Genomic DNA, 21,605 nt, shown 5'->3' on the forward strand with positions numbered 1-21,605 from the left:
TGGGAGCTCCAGCTTGAGATGCCTGGTAACATGATCCACATTCCTCCCTAGGGAGGTGCTGGAAGTCTCCAAGCCGGATCAGGTTTCCTAGCAAGGCCTCTCCTGGTTGACCCTAAGGAAGGACCAAGAGTGTGGCTTTTGACAGGGGTCCAAGTTCTTGCCACCTTAAGTAGAAACCAGTCAATTGCAGGCGGCCTGTGCACTCTCACCTCCGGGCCTCCAGTCCTGTGCTGGCATCTGGTACTTGCTTCACTGGGGTGGGGAAGGGGCATCGGGAAGTCTTATCTCTGGGCCAAACGAGACTGCCCTGGGCAGGATGAGGATGTGGAGAAAGTTCTTGTTAACACTCACCCTCAATTTGCTCTCTTCCAAGTACAGCATTTGAGTTAGATTCCAGCTTTAAAATGCCATGAAGTGGTTTCTCTTTGGATTCTATAGTATAACTATTCATAGTGAACAACAACAAAAACAGATTGAAATGTACTTAAATGTCAGATTGAAACATATTTAAAGGAGAACTCAAAACAAATTCTATAAATAAAATTAAAGAAGGCATGAAACTTCTGTTTCCCATTCGTGTTTGCAAATTGTCAATCTTAGGAAATGAACTTGAGTTACATAGTTAAAAGGGCAATTCAGAAGTCCAAATTATGGCAACATTTTTGCTACTCTAAGTGGATTAGTTCATCCGCAGCACAGCAGGACATGAAGTCTCCCCACCCTTCTGACCTTCCACAGTGCTCTTTCTGGTTGAATGTTGTCCCCTTGATGGCTTGGAAGAATGAGCTAAAAATAGGGTTGAATTTTAATCTACTTGAGTAATTTCAGAGCCATGGCGAGCAATTTACATAGCATTTATTGGTTGCTGTGTGCAGCCTGTGGTGCCACCAGACCTCCGAGTGAAGAGTTGGAATCAGATCGCCCAAATGACTCAGGTGGGCAGGCCAAGCTAAGGTCATGGTGGGCACATGCACATCCTCCTGCAGGGGTGTCCTTCCTGTATGCCCAGGAGCTGGCAGACCAAGACACACCCGGACCTAGCATCACATCCCTGCTTCTTGCCAACTATGTTTCCCTTGGAAACACCTCGGCCAAATCCCAGCCACTCTGTCTCTCCAGCAGAGTGTCTTGTGCTCATCAAGAAGTAGTTTTTAAAAATGTTTTAAGTGCTCAGGTGCAGGGAATCCCATGTGCTGTCTGTAAATGACAACCAGAATATTTACTGTTAACACTTTCCTTTGGTTTGTGTCTTTTGTTCACATTTTATTTTAAAAATACTCAAGAAGTGCAGATAAAACTACATGCCCAGTACCCAGAGTGAACAGTTATAAACTTTCGATCCTATTGCCTTTAGATTTCTTTAACAGATAAGCATTCACATTTCATTTTGAGGCTGGGGGGAGTCCTGTAGGCAGCACTGATGGCTGCTTGGGATGGTCCTATGTCTTGATTCTGAGGATTAAAAGGAATAAATGAGGAGTCTTCATCCTTGCCTTAAGCAGCGAATCCTTGCTTTTGTGCAGAACCCAGGTGTTCCATTGTCTTAAGAGCCATTGGCTCTGAGGTCTTTGGTGGTCTTCCACTGTCCTCGAGGGCGAGGAGAGCTTTACGCACTCAGAGCTGGCGACCCTGCATCCTCTCTGAGTCAGAGTTCTTGCCATCAGCATCCAAGGATGCATTGACTGGCCTTCTGCTGCACTGCCAAGGCGGGGAGCAGCCACAGTGCTGGTGACCATGCTCTGACCCCTCGGTCATCAGGCCCATGTACCCAGGAAAGCAGGGTCAGCAAGTATTTTGCGTGTCCAGATCAACATCTTGAGTTTAACCAGTGTAGGCAAGCCTCCAGGTGTGGGCAGGAGTGTGTGCATCTGTGCAGGCCTGTGGCTCTTAGCCTGCGTTCTCAGCAGCCGAGTTCCTCCATCCTGGTTCAGCCTTCTCGAGAAGGGAGTCCAAGGACCCATCTTCCACCCTATAGAATCCAGAAGGAGCTTGAGCTTTAGGGTTTAGTCGGCCACCTGATGCTCCAGTTCTGAGGAATGGGCCTTAGAAACTAGGCTTCTCCATTTCTTTTCCCCAGTTGTTTCATCTCGAATCAGCCTAGGCTGGGTGGATTCAGCTTCCCAGGAGAGCTCTGTATCAGCGCTTGTTCAGGGTGGGGACGTGAGGAGGTCCCAGCCACCACCACACAGTGGCTTCTCAGTGTCAGGAAGCAGCCTCTCCCTCCTTCAGATTCACTGATCCCAGCTGCTCATGAACCGTTTCCACATTTACCGAAGTCACTCAGACCATAGCCACCCACCCCTCTGTTCTCCTTCAGTGTCTGTGTCTGTGACAGTGTTTGTGCTACCCGTTACTGCAGTGGTGTAGGGTTTGGGTGTTTGGGGTTTTTGTGTTTTTTTTTCTCTCAAAACTAACTCTCACCTGTCTTTTTCCCTCTGCGCTCACCCATGCTATCCCACTCTGCCTCTCAGATCTTGCAGTTTTCAAGGAACGACTTCGAATGCTAACAGTAGGAGGTATGAAAATAAAGAGCCTTTCACTTTTCTGGAGCTGAGGACTTCATTTGAACAGGACATGCAACTTTCCCCAGCATGCAATTTGGGGAAAGTTGACACAACTCTGTCGAGTGTTTTGAAGTTTGTTCATTATTTTGAGATATGTTTTTCCTATCATTTAGCTGTTACCCAGCAGGTAGAGCTACTTACCGTGTCATTTTTGCTTCTGTCCATTTGTGTTCTGAAGAGCATTTTCACCTCCACATGTGTCTCACCGTCGCTTCGCTGAGCTTCCATCTTTAGCGTAGGCTGTCTCTAGCTCCTGCTGTCGCCAGCGGGGACCTGAGGCCACACTACGTTCTGCATGTGGGCACATCCTTTCCTCCACGTTCTGCGCTGTGCCTTTGACTGGACTCTGGATTCTTTCAGATTCTGCTTCCTGGGCATTTTTGACACAGTTTCTCTTTTGATCTTCCCACGTTTAAAGAGCTGATAAAAAGTTACTTAATGAAGTAAGGAATTCTTAATGACCCCTGGTTCTGGGCAGAGCACCTTTGAAGAATCCAGAGTTGGGTGCCCAGGGGTCCTGCCTGCTGTCACTCACCCCAGTGGCCAGTCTTCCTTCCATGCCAGGCGTCACTCAGAAGTTCTCGTTTTCTTCCATTTTACTGATAATATTTGTGAGACTCCAGTTTTAATTAAACTTTTCATTTTGAGATAATCGTAGATTCATATACAGATATGAAAAATAAGAGAGACATTCTCACATACCCTTCAGCCAGTTCCCCCACTGGTACCATCTTGTTCTCACACCAGGATGCTGACGCTGACAGCAGTCAAGCCACAAATGTCTGCATCAGCTCAGCTGCCCCTTTGCAGCCATACTCACTCTCCTTCCATCCGCTCCCCCCACGTTTGACCCCTGGCAACCACTGTCCTGTTTTCCATTGCTATAGTTTTGTCATTTCAAGAATGTTTTACGAATCACGATATGTAACATTTTGGAATTGGTATTTTTCAATCAGCATGATTTTCTAACACTAGTTTTTTCTTATTTGCTGAGTAACATTCCTTGCCATAGGTGTCCCACAGTTGTTTTAACCAATTTCTCATTGAAGGACCTTTATGTCGTTTCTGTTCTTTGGCTAATAGGGTCTTTTACAGAGCAAAAGTTTTAAACTCTGAAGTCCAGTGTATCAATGTTTCCTTTTATGGATCGTGCTTTTCGTATCAAGTTTAAGAACTCTTTTCTTAGCTCTAGATCCTGAAGATGTTCTCCTTTGTATTTTTCTAAAGGTTTTATAGTTTTGCATTTAGCATTTAAGTCTGTGATCCATTTTGAGTTCATTTCTTGAATGAGATAAGAAGTTTAGATCAAGGTTGGTTTGTTTTTGGCCTGTGAATGTCAACCGCTCCAGCACCATTAACTGAAAAGTTTGTCTTTCTTATCATTGAATTGCTTTCACACTTTTGTCAAAAATCAGTTGGACTTATTTGGTAAGTCTGTTTCTGGGTTCTCTGTTCTTTCCCTTAATAAGTGTCTTTCTCCACGAGTGCCACATCATCTTAATTACTATAGCTGCTGAACTTTATTTTCCTTTTTTCAGAATTGCCTTGGCTGCTCTTAAGGCCTATCTCTTTCCTTGTAAATTTTAGAATAAGCTTGTCTATGTTTATGAAAACTCTTACTCACATTTTAGTAAGAATTGTGTTAAACCTATAGATCAATTTTAGAGAGAATTAGCATCTTTACTATGTTGTGTTCCAATCCATGAACATAGTATGTCTTATTTATTTAGATCATCTTTGATTTCTTTCATCAACTTTTTGTAGTTTTCAGCATACAGGTTCTGTACATGTTTTGTTAGATTTACCTGTCAGTATTTCCTTTTTAAAAGAAAATTTTAAGGTCCACCTGTTCGTTACTAATATATTGAAATGCTATTGATTGTGTTTATGTAGTACCCTATGACCTTGCTAAGCTCACTTATTCTAGGACTTTTATTTTTTTGGTAGATTCTTTAGGATTTTCTGGATAGATGATCATCTCATTTTTATTTCCTTTTCTTGCCTAATGCCCTGGTTGGATCTTCCAGTACTGTGTTGAACAATAGTCATGGGAATGAATATCCTTGCTTTGTTCCTGATCAGTGGTAGATTATATTGATTGTTTTTTCAAATGTTGAACCAGACTCTGCTGGAATAAACCTCAATTGGTCATAGTATATAATTATCTGCATCTATATTCATAAGAGATATTGGTCTATAATTTTTTTTTTTTTTCCTGACTGTCTTTGTTCTTAGTATCAGGGTAATTCTAACTTCATAAAGTAAGTTGAGAAGTTTTCTTCCTACACTCATTTCTGAAAGAAATTGTGTAGAATTGGTATTAATTCTTCTTTAAACATTCAGTAGAATTCCCCAGCAAAACCATCTGGGTTTAGAGTTTTCTTTTTCAGAAGCTTTTTATATTTATGAATTCAGTTTCTTTAATAATTACAGAGTCATTCAAATTGTCTGTTTCATACTGTTTCATAACAGCAGTTTGTGCTGTTCTAAGAATGACTTGTTTATATCTGAGTTGTCAAATGTGTCTGTTGTTCATAGTTTTCCCTTAGTATCTTTTTTTGTATCTGGAGGGTCTGTAGTGATACCCTGTTTTATTTCTGATATTGGTAATTTGTGTCTTCTCTCTTTGTTAGTCCTGTTACAAGTTTGTCAGTGTGACTGATCTTTCCAAAGAACCAATCACCAGTTTCATTGATTTTTCTGTTTTGCTCTTTTCAATTTCATTGATTTCTGCTCTTATCTTGATTATTTCTTTACTTCTGCTTTTTTTGTGTTGGTTTTCTTTCTTTTTTCTTCTTCTTTCTCTAAGTCCTTATGGTAAGACCTTATAGATTAAGATTAAGACTTTATAGATTACTGATTAAAGAGAAGTCAGTTTCTTGTAGACAAGCGTATGTTTTTTTAATTCACTCTGTCAATCTTTGTCAGCTAAGTAGTGTATTTAGATCATTTATATTTAACTATTGATACGTTAGGGCTCAAGTCTACCATTTTATCCTTCATTTTGTTTGTCCCTTTACCTTTCTTTGTTTTCTTTTTCCTGACTTCCTCTGGGTTTTTAAACCTATACTTTAAAATTCCATTTTTATTTGTATAAAGTCCTTTTGATTTATCTCTTTGTGTTTTTAGTGTCTTTTAGGCTTTTTAGTGGTTGTGTAGGTATATGATATTTCATATACATAACTTGTCACAATTTAATGATGTCATCATTTTACCAGTTCATGTAAAGTGTACTTGACTCCCTTTATATCCCTTCATTCTCTCCACATATAATATGTAATTGTCTTAAATATTTCCTCTACATGTGTTCAGAACAGCATCAGATAGTATTACAAATTTTGCTTCAATTGTCAAACATAATTAAGAAGACCCAGGAGGAGAAGGAAAGTCTTGTTTACCTGTACTTTTTAGTTCCACATTCTTTCTTCCTTCCTCCTGTCTCATTCCTTCATTTTTATTTATTTATTTGGCTGTGTTGGGTCTTAGTTGTGACGCTTGGAATCTTTAGTTGCAGCACATGGGATCTAGTTCCCTGACCAGGGATCAAACCCAAGCCCCCTGCACTGGAAGCACAGTCTTAGCCACTGGACCACCAGGGAAGTCCCCTGTCTCATTCCTTCTGATAATCATTTCCTTTCTGTTTACAACTTCTTTTAGTCATTCATTTAGGATGACAGATTCTCTTAGTTTTTTTTTCATTTGAAAATATTTTGATTTCGCCTTCATTTCTATAGGATATTATCACTATATATGGGATTCTGGGGAACCAGTTCTTTTTTTCAGCTCTTTATATGTGGTGCCACTTCCTTCTGGCTTCCATGACTTCGGTAGAGAAATCCAGTGTTACTTAAGTTGTTTTGCCCTCTAGGCAAAGTGTCACTATATTCTGGCTGCTTTCAAGATTTTTTCTATCTTTAAATTCAGAGGTTTAATTGTAACATATTTCAACATGGATTTCGTTGGCTTTATTCTGTGAGTTCACTGAGCTTCTTAAGTCTGCGGATTAAAAAGTCTTTTGCCATATTTGAAAAGTTTTCAGCCTCCCTCTTTTTCTTCTCCTTCTGAGATTCATCAACACAACTTTGAAATCTTTTGTCACAGCATCACATGTCCCCAGGAGTTTGTTCCCTTTTTTCTTCCTGGTCTGTTTTCTCTGTATTCTTCAGATTGATTCATTTCTGTTGTTCTGCCTTTAAGTTCATTGATCCTCTGTCCCTTGCTAATGCCATACTGAGTTTTCATTTGGTTTATTATATTTTGCAATTTCAGAATTTCCCATTTGGTTCTTCTTTGTATCTTCAATTTTTGAAGAGACTTTCTTCACTGAGACTTAATTTTTTTCATGTCTGTCATGTTTTAATTGCTCACTGAAATAATTTGATAATGACTCCTTGAGAAGGAGATAATTCTAATTAGATAATTCTAACATCTGTGTCATTTTGGTGTTAGTGCCTGTTGATTATTTTTTCTCGTTCAATCTGATACATTCCTGGTCCTTGTTATAAGTGATTTTTTAAAATATTGAAACCAGGACATTTTGGGTATTACAAGACTTGGGATCTTGTTTAAATGTTTGTTATATCAGGGCTCCTCCAAACACTGCTGTGGTAGGGAGGGGCTCAGCTAGTTACTCCCCAGTGGGAATGGATGTTTTGGGCCCCAAAGTCTCTGTTGACTTTGGGGTGGGGGAATGGATTAGTGCATTCCCTCCCAGAGAGAATGAAAATGTGGGCTTCCTCTTGGGCCTTCTTTGAAAGCTTTAAGTAGGGTCAGAGGTCAGAGTACATTGTAGCCTGGCATGGGTGTCAATGGAGCTGCAGTGTGTTATGTGTGTTTGGGTGGAATAGAGCAGTTAACAATCTAGAAGTTTTCTGTTCTGCTAGGCTGCCCGTTTCCTGGTTCTTTAAAGAGAGCAGCTTTTGTTGGGGCTTTTTTAAAATCTACACTGGTAGAAGTTTCCATGTTCTTTGCTCCAGGTCTGGGATATGGGAGCCCAAAAGGAAACCCAAGGGACCTCCTTGGCTGGTTGGCCTTTTACTCCACCCTTTGGAATCATCTTACATTTGTTTTGTATGCAATATCTGCAGTTTTTAGTTGCACTTAGTGGGATATGAATAGGATATGTCTATGCTACCTTTCCAGAAGCCGACATCTGTAGATTTAAGTTATCAAATGACTGAGGAACTCAGAAGCAGGGCTAGCAGCTTTGAAGTTCAGTAATGATCCAAGTAACTGAGTCCAAGAATGATCAGTTCAGGGTGGGGGAAGTGAAGCATCACACATACGGTGAGGCTGAGGGCTCTACAACAAGCGCACGTTCTTCTCTGGGACACACAGGTCACCTGGTTAATTCCACAATCTAAGTGTTTCCGACAGAGTACGCTCTCTTTGGATACTCTGGTTCCCTGAGTCCCCACTGCTGAGCGTTTCTACCAGCTAGGAAAAGTGCCCCCACCCAAGTAACTCTGGTTTTCCTCCTAAACGCTGAGAGCAGGGCTATGAATGGCCAGGGCCATGCTTTATCAGACCCATGTGATGGCCCATCCTCATTCTTGATAGAATAACAGCAGGAAACAGGTGCAGAGCATAACCAAGCCCCTCAACCATCACTACCACCACCCCAAGGTGAAAAGGCCAGGTTGTTTTTGTTTTAATTTTTAAAAGGGGGAGGAGCAATTGAAAAACAGAATTTGATTTTGCTTTTAAAATTAAAAAAAAAAATAGGATCCTAGGGCATTAGACCGGAAAAGGCAATGGCACCCTACTCCAGTACTCTTGCCTGGAAAATACCATGGACGGAGGAACCTGGTGGGCTGCAGTCCATGGGGTCGCTAAGAGTCAGACACGACTGAGCGACTTCATTTTCACTTTTCACTTTCCTGCATTGGAAAAGAAAATGGCAACCCACTCCAGTGTTCTTGCCTGGAGAATCCCAGGGACAGGGAAGCCTGGTGAGCTGCCGTCTATGGGGTCACACAAAGTCAGACATGACTGAAGCGACTTAGCAGCAGAGCAGCAGCAGCAGGGCATTAGATGAATCAAGGTAGTCATTCCCAAGAGCATTAGATGAATAAAGGTTGTCATTCCCAAGCCAGCTCGGGAAAGGGAACTTCATGGCCCACCCATGACCAGTCAAGGTCTGGCGTTAGAGCCTGGAAATGTGCATTTTTACAACTCTCCCAGATTCCCCAGAGATTTGGATGCACAGCTGTGTTTACAAGCAACTGCTTGAGTCCCTTTCTGGGCCTGTGTGTTATTTACACTTAATTAGATCAAGAAATGGGAGAATGTCTGATCTTGAACAGTCAGGTGTTGGAGACAGTGGGTACTCGGTTAGAGTTTCATGTTTCATGAAGTCTGGGATTGTGAACTGCAGCTTCCCTCATTCCAGCCAGTGTCCTGAGGGTAAGGTGCCTAACGTAGTGTCCCCTGACAGTTTTCCTCCATGTCTCTTCCCCTTTGATAATTACTGCAACATGAAACAAGCGTGTGATGCCTAGGAAAAAGCCCGTGCACCACGTGTTTATCAGCTTGAAATATGCTTTCAGATGGAGAGGCACCATGCTCATGGTGCTCAGCAGATAGCAATGATGATTCGGTGATAGTGATACAGTAAATTCCTTAGCGATTAGTCAGTAGATATGTGTCAGTATTGGACTGGGGAGAGCGGGCATCAGATCTGTGAATGCCAGGTGCTGTTTGGAGGATGGTTCTTTATGTGCAGTTGGGAGTTCTTCTGGGAGAAGGCGCCATCCTTCATCAGATGGCTGTGGGAGCCTCTGCCCTGCTGCCCGGCAGCTCTCCCTGCAGGCCCCTTGGCTGTCCCTCACTTCTCAGTCTCCTAGCTTCCTGTCACCACCAACAAATGTTGCCATTAAGACATAGGTGACCTAGTTCTAATCCAGTTCCTCGTTTTCTACTTGAATTTTCTCCTTAACTATTTTTCATTTGCTTTCTGATTGACTTACCTAATGCCTTTTCAAACCTAAACTGCTTTGTGTCTTTGGGACCTTGAAATACATTTTTTTCTAAATTATGAATAATTGGTGCACTGGACTAATATATGCATAATATTAATTTTATTCTAATTTTCCTATGATGCCAGTAATATACTCAGCTTGGTTTGTTGCTGAAGTTCATGTCTCTGGCTATAAGATAGTATTTATTTTCACATATAACAGAGGTTTTATGATTTTTCTATTCTCTTTTCTCTCCTCTGGGGAGTCCCTTCCCCTTTTCCTAAACTGTGGCCCCCGTGTGGTTGTGCCCCTCTCTCCTCCCCACCGCAGGATTCTACGGTCTGGACGAGTCTGACCTGGACAAGGTATTCCACCTGCCCACCACCACATTCATTGGAGGGCAGGAGTCGGCTCTTCCTCTGCGGGAAATCATCCGACGCCTGGAGGTGAGAAAACTGGGCTGTTTCCCGAAAGTTCCAGGGAACTTTCGAGAACTTATGGAAGCCTCCAGACTAGGTGGTTTTCTTTCCCTTGATCCTATAAATTGTTTTAATGTAAGGGAAGAAACTTTTGTTTTTTGCTATTTTATTGATGAAAATCCATGTTTTTGTATTTTTACAATCAACCATAAAAAAAAAAAAAAAGGCAGAATTTGCTTCTAAGACTTAAAAAAAAAATGTATCCTAAAGCATTAGGTAAACAAAGACTGCTGTCTGCAAGCCTGCTTGAATAGGAACACCTGGGGAAAGCCCTTGCCCACCCACAACCAATTGAGTCAGTTCCGATTTTGGAGCCTGGAAATATGCATTTTTACAAATCTCCTGGAGATTGGGATACATAACTGTGTTTGCAGGCGACTGCTTGAGTCCCCATTTGTCCTGATCCCAGCATTTGAAAGGGGCAGAGAGCCCTGCGCGGCTCTTGTTTCAGTCAGTGCCAGAGCCCAGGAGTTGGGCTCTTGTGGGACAGTTGGGCCTGTACTCCAGGGGTCCCAGCCGTAGCGCCCCTGTCCCCAGAGGGCCCCACATCCAGGGCTCTTCCAAGAGAGCCTCCCATTCCAACTTGTCCTAGCGTGGAATACCTCATTCTCATGGTTTACAGATACTGTGTAAAGCTGCCTGACTGTGGTGCATTAGGTATGTTTACACGTGATAATGTGCATGCACTAGGCTGCTGTGTGACCTGACAGAACTTAGTGTGCTCTTGGTCCTGTGACATAATAGTCAACTTGTAGCTCTTTGAAAATTTAGAACAAGTGCAATTTCTTGTCTTCTTAAAGTAGAGAACCTAAGAGTCAGCACCTAAAACTCCCTGCCCTGCCCTTCTGGGGACTGAGCCAAGACAAGAAAGACAAAACATGATCCAGGAGCCCAGTAACTATGTGTTCCAAGTTAATAGCTGAATTCATGTTGGTAATGATGGAAGCATACTGTTTTTGACCTAATAGTTTCCTTTGAGCTTTTAATTGTTCAGTAATGGAAATATTGCCCCATCAGGCGTTAAGTCAGGCATAAGGAGCATGGGTGGGGTTCTCCTGCCTGGGTGTGTAAAAATGAGGAGGGAGCCCCCCTTCCTTCTGCCTTGCCCTTCCTTCTCCCTCTTCCCCTCCCCTCCCCTCTTCTTCCACCTCTTCCTTTCCTCTCTACTAGGTTTGCAACTCAAACTTGGGTCCCAAGGAAAACTCATCCATTTTAAGCTCATAGAGGAAGGTTCTAGGTTCATGTTTACAAACTTTGTGTCTGGTCTGTGTTTTCTCAAGTGTGTTTGTGCAGAAATATGCCATCTTCGGCAGCTCAGTAGATCAGGGAGCTGTACAGCTCAGGTGGAAGTGGTGACCCTCCCTGGCTCTGAAGTCAGGGTAGGCAAGCCCTCATACCCCATCCCTTGGCTTCTTGTACATTCAGTTTAGAAGTTCCCAGTTTATCATGTGAAGAATCATCAGGGAAATAGGGTTTGGGGTTAGTGAAAATACCTTAAACATCAAGGTCTTTCCCAACTCCATTTCCTCTTCTTATCTCTTGGCTAGGGTGATAGGGAGAGTGTTGTGGTTGGCCTTTATTTGAGTCCAGGCAAATGTCCCTTTGTTTCATTATCACAGAGCTAATGTGCAGAGGTGCTCACCTCTGCTCTGGAAGGCGGGAGTAAGAGAGCAGGGGCCTGGTGCCAGGTCTGGGCCCACCACTGGGATCCCAGGCTCATCTTTGCCCTACACCGTGCCAGCCAGTTTCCGTGTTAGTTGTGAAAACCAAAGAGGGTCACAGACAGAACCACCAAGCAGAACGCAGCATGCTTGGTTGGCATGGCTGCTGCAAAGGCATGTAAGGGCATTTGTGGGCCCTAAAACTCACTGTTGGGAGTTTCCTGGTGGCTTAGTGGTTAAGCTTCAGCACTGCCACTACCATGGCCACGGTTTGATCCCTGGTTGGAGAACTGAGATACCACAAGCTGTGTGGCATGGCCAAAATATTAATTAAGATTTAGTGGTACATCAGGGCGTATCTTCTTTAATTCCAACACTGACTAGGGTTTGCTGTTGGCCCCTCATTCTGACCCCAGGACAGCCAGCAGGTGATAAGGGGAGAGAAGTGCTGATCACTTGGCTGAGGAAGGCTGTGTGGGCCCCTCCAGATGGCTCCCCAGCAGGCAACTCTGATCAGCGTCAGGAGAGATGAGAGGGGGCCCCCAGTTCAGCCCAGTACCCTGCCAGAGACTGCTCAGCACAGTCCCCATGACGGATTCCCAGAGGGCTGCCTCTCTGACTCTTGGTTCTTCCATGCCTTTCCTGTTTTCTCTCACTCTGATTTCCTGGCGTGCATCCTGCTCAGGCCACCCTAGGCTTTCAACAGGACGCACGGCCTCCTTCCCAGCTGTGACATGTGAATGGTGTCACGAAGTGCCTGCTCTGTTCAGGACCCTTCCTTTTGTATATGTGCAGTCATGCTTCTGTAGAACCTGATATCCCCAAGAGGAGTCAATTGTTAAAAGAAGAATGTAGAATTTGAAAGCCCGCTACAGTTAAGTGGCCTTTGAGCTATGATATCCACCAGTGGCACAGGGCCTTTTTTTCTCACAGTGCTGGGCACAGTCTGACCTGGAGGTCAGAGGAGCTGCCTTGCCCAGCAACTTCCTTGTCCCCAGGCTGGTGATTCTATCCTCCCGCCATGAAAGGAGCATACCTTGACCCAGGGGTTCTCACTCTCCCTCCCTGCCCACTAGGCTCCATGCTACGTGGAAGAAGCATTTCATGGCCAAGTTCAGAGTGAGAGGAGGTCGCGGGCCCAGGCCTGGTGCCCCAGGTCACAGCTAGCTCTGCTGCATCTGAAGTGGAGGCCACCTGTTCCTCCCAGCCTTCTGGCTAAGTGGGCAGTCAACATACCTGGGTGAACATCCCCTTTATTGTGTGTTTGTGTGTGTGTGCATTAAATATAGATGGCCTACTGCCAGCACATTGGGGTAGAATTCATGTTCATCAATGACCTGGAGCAGTGCCAGTGGATCCGGCAGAAATTTGAGACACCCGGGGTCATGCAGTTCACCAACGAGGAGAAGCGGACCCTGCTGGCTCGGCTCGTGCGCTCCACCAGGTACAGGGCTGCACTGGCCCCGTCTGTGTGGTACAGTCTGTTGACGGGGTTGGGTGGGTTTGGGGCATGGCCACAGCTCTATGAGAGCAAGGTTGTCCCTGCTGACATGCCTCTTCAGGGTGGCTTAGTTTCTGTCCAGGTTTGAGGAGTTCCTGCAGCGGAAGTGGTCATCTGAGAAGCGCTTTGGTCTGGAAGGCTGCGAAGTACTGATTCCTGCCCTCAAGACCATCATTGACAAGTCCAGTGAGAACGGAGTGGACTACGTGATCATGGGAATGCCACACAGGTACCTGGCCACCCTGTGAGCATCCGGAGCACAGAGGCAGGGCACTGGGCAAGCCTGGTATACAGTAACCCTAGTCCCTGCCCCCAGATGACCATCGTCACAGCAGCCCCTCCCTGGGCAGTCACTGTCACACTCGAGGTGGTTGTAGACAGACATTGGCCTCATGACCGTGTTGGGATCCCAGGTGAGGGAGGTTAATCTAGAGGGAAGGTGGCTGGGTACACGAAGCAGAGACCTCAGCTTGAGAAGGCCCAGGAGGCCGAGGATGGAGCGCGCACTGCAGGCTGGCAGCATTCTCTGTTTTCTGCTTTTCTTCCTCCTGCCTCGTCATGGCCTTGGATGCCAGGCAAGCAGAGGCCAAGTGTCCCCCATCAGTTCTGGTCTCAGCTCCTCTTGGGCTGCAGACTGAGGCAATGCCTGTCCCTCAGGGGAGAAAGGGGATAAAACAGCATTGCCTGCTGCCCAGGGCCCAGCTCAGACCCTGCTCACTCCTGTGTGTCCAGGGGGAGACTGAATGTGCTTGCAAACGTCATCAGGAAGGAGCTGGAGCAAATTTTCTGTCAGTTCGACTCAAAGCTGGAGGCAGCTGATGAGGTAAGACATCTTATTTCTTTTAGAAACTAGCATAGCTCCAACCTATGCCAGATCCTGGCTTCATTTATTTCTCCAGAAGGACTTATGGGGTCCGGGATCCTCTATACCACTCACAAAAAAAGAAAGTGGCCAGTGGCTGACCTCCCAGAGAAAAGAGAGACAAGAGGCCTGGCAGCCCCCACAGTTTTCCCCGCCAGGGGTAGGGATGTGGTCCTCTAGTTGAGGGACCTGCTTGTACCGTGGGTGGAGCCATTCTGGAAAAAGCCTTTCCATCCTTCTAGGAATGAGCGTTCTGGGTGTAGAAATAACACAAGACAGGGCTGTCACAGAGAGTAAGTGTCTCCCTGCCTAGGTAAAAGCCTAACTGTTTGTGCCGGCAGGGTTCTGGAGATGTGAAGTACCACCTGGGCATGTATCACCGGCGGATCAACCGTGTGACCGACAGGAATATCACCCTGTCGCTGGTGGCAAACCCTTCCCACCTGGAGGCTGCCGATCCCGTGGTGATGGGCAAGACCAAAGCTGAGCAGTTTTACTGTGGGGACACCGAGGGGAAGAAGGTGAGACCATGTGGACTGGCCAGGGGCAGTCCTGAGGCCAGACAGTCCAGGACAGGCTCACAGCCACAGGCACGCCCCAGACCTTACATTTCCGGAATTGAACAAAATGTTCTGAGTGGACTTCCAAAGAGTAGCAATAGTAAACCAGTCCCAGTTACAGATACGCCTCCTCCCAAGTTGTGACCACCAGGGCTAGGTGGGGAGTAGTTTGCTTTTGTTGTCACCACACCTGTGGAGAAGCTAGTCTTGCAAGATAATCATGATGGTCAAAGAGGTTTCGTCATTGAACAAGAGGACAGGGTCTTAAGGAAGAGGTGTGGGTGAGCCTAAAGGAGGAATTGTGAAGCTGACAGATAGAAGAGATGGCCCAGTCAGTATTAGGGTGGCACCATTTAGAGATGGAGGACAGCTCGAGGTCTGGATAGTCCTAGTACAGAGGTGGAGAATAGCTCGAGGTCTGGATGGCCCTAGTACCAGCATTTTCCAGATATGTGATGGTGAATGCTTAATGTTGATTAGCCAGCCTTCTGGTATATATAAATCCTCAATGGGTTGTAACTGTTTGTTCTTGTTTGATCTCAAAGTGTAAGTCTGTCTTTTACAAATTATATAGTTCTTACTAAAGACAACCTCAAAGCCAAGCAATCAGGAAAACCAACTTTTTGTAGTGTCTGTGTGAGCATTCTGGGGCGTGTTTGAAGTCAGCATCTCCGCCGTGCTCTCAAGCGTCTATTCCTCCTAGAAACAGGGTCACGTGTGAGAAAGCAATAGAACATACACATTGAGGCGTAAAGCTGCAGGCTAACTGGTAAAGAGCTTCGGAGGGGTGCGTGGGCATGGAGGGAGTGGGATGAAAGGCAGTCGGGTCTTCTCATTGATAGAGCACATAGTTGTCATATTTAGTTAAACAGCAGGACTTAGGTAGATGGGAAAAAAAGAATGTTCCCTGGAGATTGTGGTGGGTGGGGGGTGGCGGGTAGGAGAGGTGCTACGGGCAGAACAGGGATGAAGTGGGTGGGAGGCAGCCTGGCCGAAGGATGCCCTGGTGAGCCTCAGACTTTTTAGAGGTGGAGCCAGTTATTAGTTGACTAGGTTCTTTAAATCAAGACACTGTAACTCTATTCATACTGTATTTGGATTGTTTGAGGGTAATGGGGTCCCAGCCAGAGGTGGCATTGGGAATAGGAAGTGGTTCCTGCATCACAGAGAAAGAGTATAGCTGTGGGGAGGATGTTGGGACATGAGAGTTACTTCCCTGGGCTTGGGAGCCTGGACGGTACCACAGAAACTCCAGACACGCACAAAGTGGCTTCCTGCGCAGCCCCCGAGGCCACCAGTGCCACTGTGGCAGGGGAGGGATGAGGAGGAGAGCAACACCAATGACTGGTACCTCCAGCATTTCTGCTGTCTGTGGCTAGGACACTTTGCCAGGCATTTGTGGCCAGGGAGGGGAACAAGATTGCAGAAAACATTATGTGATATTCACATTCATAAATTATAGACACAGCCATGCAGGCATTGCTTGCTCAGAATACTGGAAACACCCTCAAAAGTAATGAAATAACTAGAGAAAAGCGATGGAGCATATCTAACATGCTTCAGATGATAACAGCAATCAATCCTGTGAGGCCAGGAGAGGCTGGTTAGCCCCATATGGTCGCCAGGTGCTTGTCTGAGGGAGTGCCCGGTCCACGGGGGTGCCCTGCCCAGTGTAAATGGCCCGTGCCCACAGGCCCCCAGCCTTACCCCTCTCTCTGAGCACACGCTTGCCCTGCTCAGTGGACGGGTCAGACCCCACCAGTCCGCCATACTTGCTGTCCTTGCTACTCATCCCAAACCTCTAGGCAATTATCTGATTTCTGTTAAACCCAGAATCCAGGAAGCTGGAGTATTTGTTACATAACCTTCAGTGTTTCAGAAAAAAAATATGTAATTTCTACAAAAAGAATCTAGATTTTGTCTCTGAAGAGCACATGGACCTTCCCTTCCTGGCGTGAGGACCAGGTAGGTGAGAGGAGCTGAGGACACATGGCAAGAGGGCATCAACGAATAGGTGTGGCAGGGTCATGGGGGTAGCAAGCCAGCAAGTACTGAGGACAGTGGGTATGGTGTCTGACGGTGCAGGAGGTGTTTATAAACGTGGAAGGAGGGAGGCACAGAAAAAGGATCGGAACTGGAGGTGTTGTAGTTATGCAGTGTGTAAACTGAGAAATCTCTGTATGTGAACTTAGTATCCATTTTTTGGCTCTGGGCTGAAAGAGCCTAGAAGTGATGATGTTCTAGTAGTGATGAGCACACAAATTGTCTTAAAGGCGATCTTGCACTGAAGGAACCAGGCTCCTTAGAGAAATGTCTGATTCCAGGGCTGGGCAGGAGGCTGAGAGCTCTTGTGCCGGAAAGCAGGGAGGGCCCCCCGCACCATGAACCCAGGGGCATGTTCCGACGGCATGGGGCTCCCACACCAAGTCTGTCCCAGGACGATGTGAACATCAAAGTTACTATTGATAGTAGTCAGTTAGAGCCCATTGAATACAACAGGAATCCGTGAGCACATATTAATACAAATAAAAGTCGAGAGAACACTGTTACGTAACACGAGTGCATAAAGGTAGGGGTGACACCTGGCAGCATCCAGGAGGTGCCATGGAGGCTGCTGGGTGGGTGGGGGTGTGGTGAGGAGCAGGATGTAAAGGTTCTCCTCACTGTGCTCCTTACCGAGGAGAAATGGTGAGTTTAAAGGGAGAAACCTGGACAACTACCTGTCTGCATTCACATGGGGCAGGCCACCTCGGGTGTCCCAGGTATGGCACGCACCATTCCTGAGTCTGTTCACGAAGGACTGTTGGGGCCCAAGGCCTGTCCAGAATGTGGAGACAGGAGAGACAAGGGGCTGTTCCGGGTCAGAGAAGCCGAAGAGGCGTGGCCCTGAGAGCGCGTCTGCATGGGATCTGGGGAGGATGGGCTCTGGGCCAGCATTGCTTTCCTTTGAAAGGGTCCTGCATGGTGGGTTCAGGGGCAGTGGGCATTGGCCTTGCAGCAGATGGTGGTTGGGTGGCAGGTGTGCGGACGTGGAGCACACCACCTGGAGCACACCACGGGAGGGCTGGGAGGGGCCTGGGGGTCTGTGCTTTCCTGCCACTTTCTTTCTAAGTTTGAAATGATCTCAAAATACATCATTTGGGGCTTCCCTTGTGGCTCAGTGGTAAAGAATCCACTTGCAGTGCAGGAGACATGGGTTCAGTCCCTGGGCTGGGAATATCCCACATGCTGCAGAACATATAAGCCTGCGTGCCACAACTACTGAGCCTATGCTCTAGAGGCCAGGAGCCGCGACCGCTGAGCCCTTGTGCCATAGAATCCGTGTTTTGCAACAAGAGAAGCCACCGCAGTGAAAAGCCCGTGCACCACAACTAGAAAGTAACTCCCACTCTCTGCAACTGGAGAAAAGCCCACACAGCAGCAACGACCAGCACAGCCAAAAATAAATAAATACTACATTTTTTGAAAAGTGGATCATGACGTACTCTCCCACGTGCCCTGTGGACATGTGGCCAGGACCGCGTCAGATTTGGGTTCTCCTTTGCCTGTCTGTAGGTCATGTCCATCCTTCTGCATGGGGACGCCGCATTTGCTGGCCAGGGCATCGTTTATGAGACCTTCCACCTGAGTGACCTGCCATCTTACACGACTCATGGCACTGTCCACGTGGTCGTCAACAACCAGGTAACGGGTGGCTCTGGGGTCTTTGCAGCAGAGCAGGCTAAGGAGGCCACATCAGCAATTAGACTTTGTCCTGAGGCTTCTTTGCTCACGTCAGTCTTACTTAGAGGGACATGTTCTTATCATTTAGTACATTTGTTGTTTTCTGATTAATAAACTTGGACAAACAGGATACTTTCTTTAAAGTAGAGAGGTTTTAATTATGCTATTTTAAGAGCATGATATTATTTTGGAATATTTTCTACTAGACCCACAAGCATTTAGATGGCTTTTCTTTCTTAAGAAACTGGGGTTCTATATACACAGTTTTACATCCACTTCTTACTTACCACAGTGTTGTCTCATGTCATTATATATTCTTAAAATATTAATTTTGATAACAATATACATTATAGGTTGTTTCATAAAACATATTGCTGTGTTGTTAGACTTTTAACTAAGATTCTTATTTTTCAGTTTCAAATAACACTTGTTGAACATTCTTATAAGTAAATATCTCTGCCCAACTCTAAAACATTTAACATGGTTATATCTGTTATTTACTGTGCCGTGCATCCGAGAGTTCATCCCACCAACATGGGTGAGCTCTCATATAATAGATATTTGAGTTCCTTTAAGTACTGGTGCTGTGTCAGGTAACAAGCAGAGAAAGGGCACACTGCCTGTCATTATAGAGCTTATAGTTCTGGGTGAGGGGGCAGGGGACCTACCAGGCATTGGGTTAGCCTGCAGATGTTTCTCTGAGGATTTGACCTTTAGGTGGAAATGCAGGGTCAAGTAGGCAAATGTTAGAGGGCAGCGGAGCAAGTCAGGGAAGGGTCCCCTCTGTCCAAGGGAGGTGATAAGGCTGTCACATCTAAGGTTTGAGGGGTTTTTTTGAGAGAAAGCAGCCATCAGCTGCTTCTGCATGGCCCCCAAGAAACAGGGTCTTACTCCAGATGTGTTGAGAGACCCTCGGAGGACCGAAACCAGGAAGTGACGAGACAGTTTGATTTATGAAGATGGTTTGTTGATACATGTGGAATGAGTTAGAGGAAGACACACAGTTGCAACTGTCCCAGCAAGAAATAGAGAGGAAGAAGGGAAAATTTAAACATGAAAGTAAATGTAGTCAGTACATAGAGAAGGCCCCAGAACTTAAAATGTACAGTATCAAACACAAGACGAGGAGCATTAGAATGAGTGTAACACACAGTATATAACAGCTACTGCTTATGGAGTGCCTCCTGTGTGCCAGACTAAATTAGTGACTTCACATCCTCTAACTTAAAGCGTGATCCCTGTCTTACCCATGTGGTAGGTGTGATCATTTCCATTTTACACAGGAGAAAATTGAGCAGAGAGTTGAATAGCTTGCTTGAGAGTTGATATTTGAATTGCTTCTTTTAGAAAACAGTATTAGAAAAACACCAAAGAAAGAAAAAGGTCTAAAAAGCAGTGCATCACTGAACTGTGTTTTATACAGATGACCAAGCACAGATAGTCTTTAGTGCTTGTTGGGTAGGAGCTGAGTTGCCAGCAGCATGGTCTTCAGTCTGGAAACAGTACAGCAAAGATCATTCAAAGGGATTGGAAGCCCAAGACACGGGGAGGTTTTTTGTTTTTTTTTTTTTTTTAAGAGAAAAGTTTTTCTATACGTAGTCTCCAGAGTCAGATGAATTTCATCCCAGGAGATTTTTTTTTTTTTTTTTTTGAAAATATATTCTGATGGCAGAATCTATTTTGTAATCTCTTATGGATCCTGGCACACAGGAGAGGTGCCAAAGTCTTTTAAAATTTTGTTTAGGGGATTCCCCTGGCAATCCAGTGGTTGAGACCCCATGCTTCCACCCCAGGGGGGCACGAGTTCAGTCCCAGGTTGGGGAACTAAGATCCCGTAAGCCATACAGTTCAGTCACAGTATATATGTGTGTGTGTGTGTGTGTGTATCACTGCTGCACAATTAATATCTTAATGAAACTGGAAGAAAGATGTAAGTATATAAAGCTGAAATATATAATCATGTGGGGGGGCATTGTGGGGATGTCCCACAGTGCTGCAGCAAGACTGGAAACCAAAACTTGTACCACTGCATCAGTAGGGAGCTGGTAAGTAATTTATGATAGATCTATACATGTGTTACCAAGCTTTAATGAACTAATACATATAAATCATATACATATACAGCCCTGGCACCCCACTCCAGTACTCTTGCCTGGAAACTCCCTTGGACGGAGGAGCCTGGTGGGCTGCAGTCCATGGGGTCGCTAGGAGTCGGACACAACTGAGCAACTTCACTTTCACTTTTCACTTTCATGCATTGGAGAAGGAAATGGCAACTCTACTCCAGTGTTCTTGCCTGAATCCCAGGGACGGCAGAGCCTGGTGGGCTGCTGTCTATGAGGTCGCACAGAGTCGGACACGACTGAAGTGACTTAGCAGCAGCAGCAGCAGAGTGTTTAGAATAGAGCCTGGTGACGCTAGTGGTAATGAACCTGCCTGCCGATGCAGGAGACATAAGAGACCACAGGTTCCATCCTTGGGTCGGGAAGATCCCCTGGAGGAGGGCATGGCAACCCACTCCAGTATTCTTGCCTGGACAATCCCATAGATAGAGGAGCTTGGTGGGCCACAGTCTGTGGGGTCGCAAAGAGTCAGACATGACTGAAGTGACTTAGCACACATGCGTAAATAAGCACTAATGTTAAGTTAACAGCAACCACAGTGTAATAAAGCCATGTGAAAGAATGGATCTATATATACTGTGGAGTACAGCTCTCTATCTGTGAGTGTGTGTGTCAGTGGGTGCACATATACCCACCATATACGCTTAAAGATACAGAAGTCAGTAACAGTGGCAGATATTGGGGAGGGCGTCTGGGGGACTGAGACCTCAAAACTTCAAAGCAGTTCAGTTTCTGTGAGATTCTAGCTGTAACGTGCATGTTATGATTCCTATCTTACCTGGTGCCTACCCACATCTCCCTGTGGGGAGTCCCAGATAGGCCATGGGATTGTGCATGGTCTCTGTAAGTGTTCATTAGAATTCTCGCTGGTACATCATTTTTTAATGTTCTCATCAGTGTCTGACTAGTTCTAATCTTTTCTTTAGTCAATGTGATAAAGGAGTTTATGTAAAAGCAATTCATCATAAATAAAGAACTCTCAGACTTCTGTAAAGACCTACAGTTTTTCTAATGTTTTTTTCAGTCTTTCTGCTGGTTTTGGTACCATCTATCGTGATGTGGGGTCAGTTAAGAAGATCTGTAGCAGGAAAAGAGAGGCCTGCTTGGCTGAGGCTCTCATTTCTAAGAACACACCTAGGATTTCCCCTTCTACATTTTTCTCCTAAGGAAACC

At 45.5% G+C, this 21,605-nt stretch overlaps 1 protein-coding gene across 4 annotated transcripts in view; it reads left to right on the forward strand.

Annotated features, from left to right (window-relative positions):
- OGDH (oxoglutarate dehydrogenase) overlaps window positions 1–21,605 on the forward strand; it is a 66,700-nt gene that overhangs the window by 33,091 nt on the left and 12,004 nt on the right. For 2 of the 4 annotated variants that reach the window (XM_027539258.1, XM_027539257.1), the window contains exons 5-11: window positions 2,472–2,516; window positions 9,854–9,969; window positions 12,953–13,107; window positions 13,247–13,393; window positions 13,897–13,987; window positions 14,368–14,547; window positions 18,142–18,270. In XM_027539258.1, the coding sequence (XP_027395059.1) occupies window positions 2,472–2,516; window positions 9,854–9,969; window positions 12,953–13,107; window positions 13,247–13,393; window positions 13,897–13,987; window positions 14,368–14,547; window positions 18,142–18,270 (863 nt within the window). The remainder of the gene's footprint in view (window positions 1–2,471; window positions 2,517–9,853; window positions 9,970–12,952; window positions 13,108–13,246; window positions 13,394–13,896; window positions 13,988–14,367; window positions 14,548–18,141; window positions 18,271–21,605) is intronic. The other 2 variants (XM_027539260.1, XM_027539259.1) reach the window with 1 other exon arrangement.

The sequence above is a fragment of the Bos indicus x Bos taurus genome, chromosome 4 (assembly GCF_003369695.1).
Source record: "Bos indicus x Bos taurus breed Angus x Brahman F1 hybrid chromosome 4, Bos_hybrid_MaternalHap_v2.0, whole genome shotgun sequence".
NCBI classification, from domain to species: domain Eukaryota; kingdom Metazoa; phylum Chordata; class Mammalia; order Artiodactyla; family Bovidae; genus Bos; species Bos indicus x Bos taurus.